General features: G+C 39.2%; 1 protein-coding gene across 1 annotated transcript; it reads left to right on the top strand.

The window, feature by feature from the left end:
- The first annotated feature begins 229 nt into the window (after nucleotides 1–229).
- Nucleotides 230–670, top strand: LOC150085144 (uncharacterized). The gene has a single exon (XM_090373848.1). It carries the CDS (start codon nucleotides 230–232, stop codon nucleotides 668–670), a length of 441 nt encoding a protein of 146 aa, XP_090229974.1.
- The last annotated feature ends 655 nt before the right edge of the window (nucleotides 671–1325 follow it).

Raw genomic sequence — 1325 nt, 5'->3', positions numbered from 1 at the left:
GAATTTCCTGCGTGTTTGAGAAGGCACATCGTAAGTATATCCAGAGAAGACTTAGGCATTCCAAGCGTATCGTTTCCACACGTGGTTGCCAGGTGGAAATGAAGAAATAATAAAACTGTGGACACAGTCAACCTTCCACACTGACCAGGAAAAACATCCGCCCTTCCCTGTAGCGGACATCACAGATAAGGCCAGGACCGAACTTGCGCATGTTAAGATCTCAAGTGAAATGATTATGAAAGCAATAAACAGCCTTTTCAATAAATCTACAGTTGGTTCCGACAGATTTCCCCTCTTTATTCTCAAAATATGCAGTATCTATGTGATTGACCTGTTACATCACATCTTCAACCGTATCCTCGAGACTGGTATCACGCCGACAATTTGGAATGTCTATCATGCTTTACCAGTTCCAAAAACTAATAAACCAAAAGATCCCAGACGCTATAGAGTAATCTCTATTTCCTGTGGACCAATAAAAGTGTTTGAAAAAACGATACAGTCCATCTTAGTCGATCACTGCTTCAATGGGCGTCCACAGCATCTTCATACTGTTATTCCTAGGAGGTCTACACTTTCAAATCGATTAATGAGCAGCTGGGCAATCCAAAAAGCTCTAAACTCTAAGAAACAACTTAATCTTATTCCTAGACATACAAGCAGCTATTGACACACTCAGCACAACACAGATAGTTAAAATTTTGAAACATTATTTCAGAATCGAAGGTAGTCTATTTGCTATCCTCCAACTTCTCATTAACAAGCAAATCTTTATTAAATATGATCACAGATTGGAGAGGACCACCACGACTTCTGTCGGCATCCCACGAGGGGGAGATCTTTCATCATGGTTTTTTGCCGCAGCACTAGAGCCCTTCCTTGCGAAGCACCCAAACTTCATTTCATACGCTGATGATATATTGAGATGCTGGTCACATCCGACGATCCAGCAAAAACTGAGGCAGTTGCCTATGAAAATCAGGTAGTACTGTTTGAACTCCAGGATTATCTAGGACATCTGGGACTTTTTTTTTTTTTTTTTTTTACATACATACATTTTTATTACATATATACACAGATACAAACACTTTCTATTTGCAATCGTCGCATTCTGCGTTAAAAAAAAAAAAAAAAACAATTTTAATTATACAGCTTCACTTGCAAGCAATAAAACAATAAAAGATATACTATGTGTGTATGTATGCGGATGTACTTGTTTTGGGTGGCACCTAGACGTTTAGTCGAACTCCACCTTGCAAAATCTGTGTTGATAGAGAGAGAAACTGTCTACACTCTACAGCGATCAACACCCTGTCAATCACTGC

Source organism: Mastigoproctus giganteus, chromosome 5 (genome assembly GCF_048544385.1).
Source record: "Mastigoproctus giganteus isolate SK-2022 chromosome 5, ASM4854438v1, whole genome shotgun sequence".
NCBI lineage: Eukaryota > Metazoa > Arthropoda > Arachnida > Uropygi > Thelyphonidae > Mastigoproctus > Mastigoproctus giganteus.
This window is presented reverse-complemented; position numbering and strand designations above follow the sequence as displayed.

Coding starts and splice junctions, on each gene's coding strand:
- LOC150085144 (XM_090373848.1), top strand. CDS start 230: ATGATTATGAAAGCAATAAACAGCCTTTTCAATAAATCTACAGTTGGT.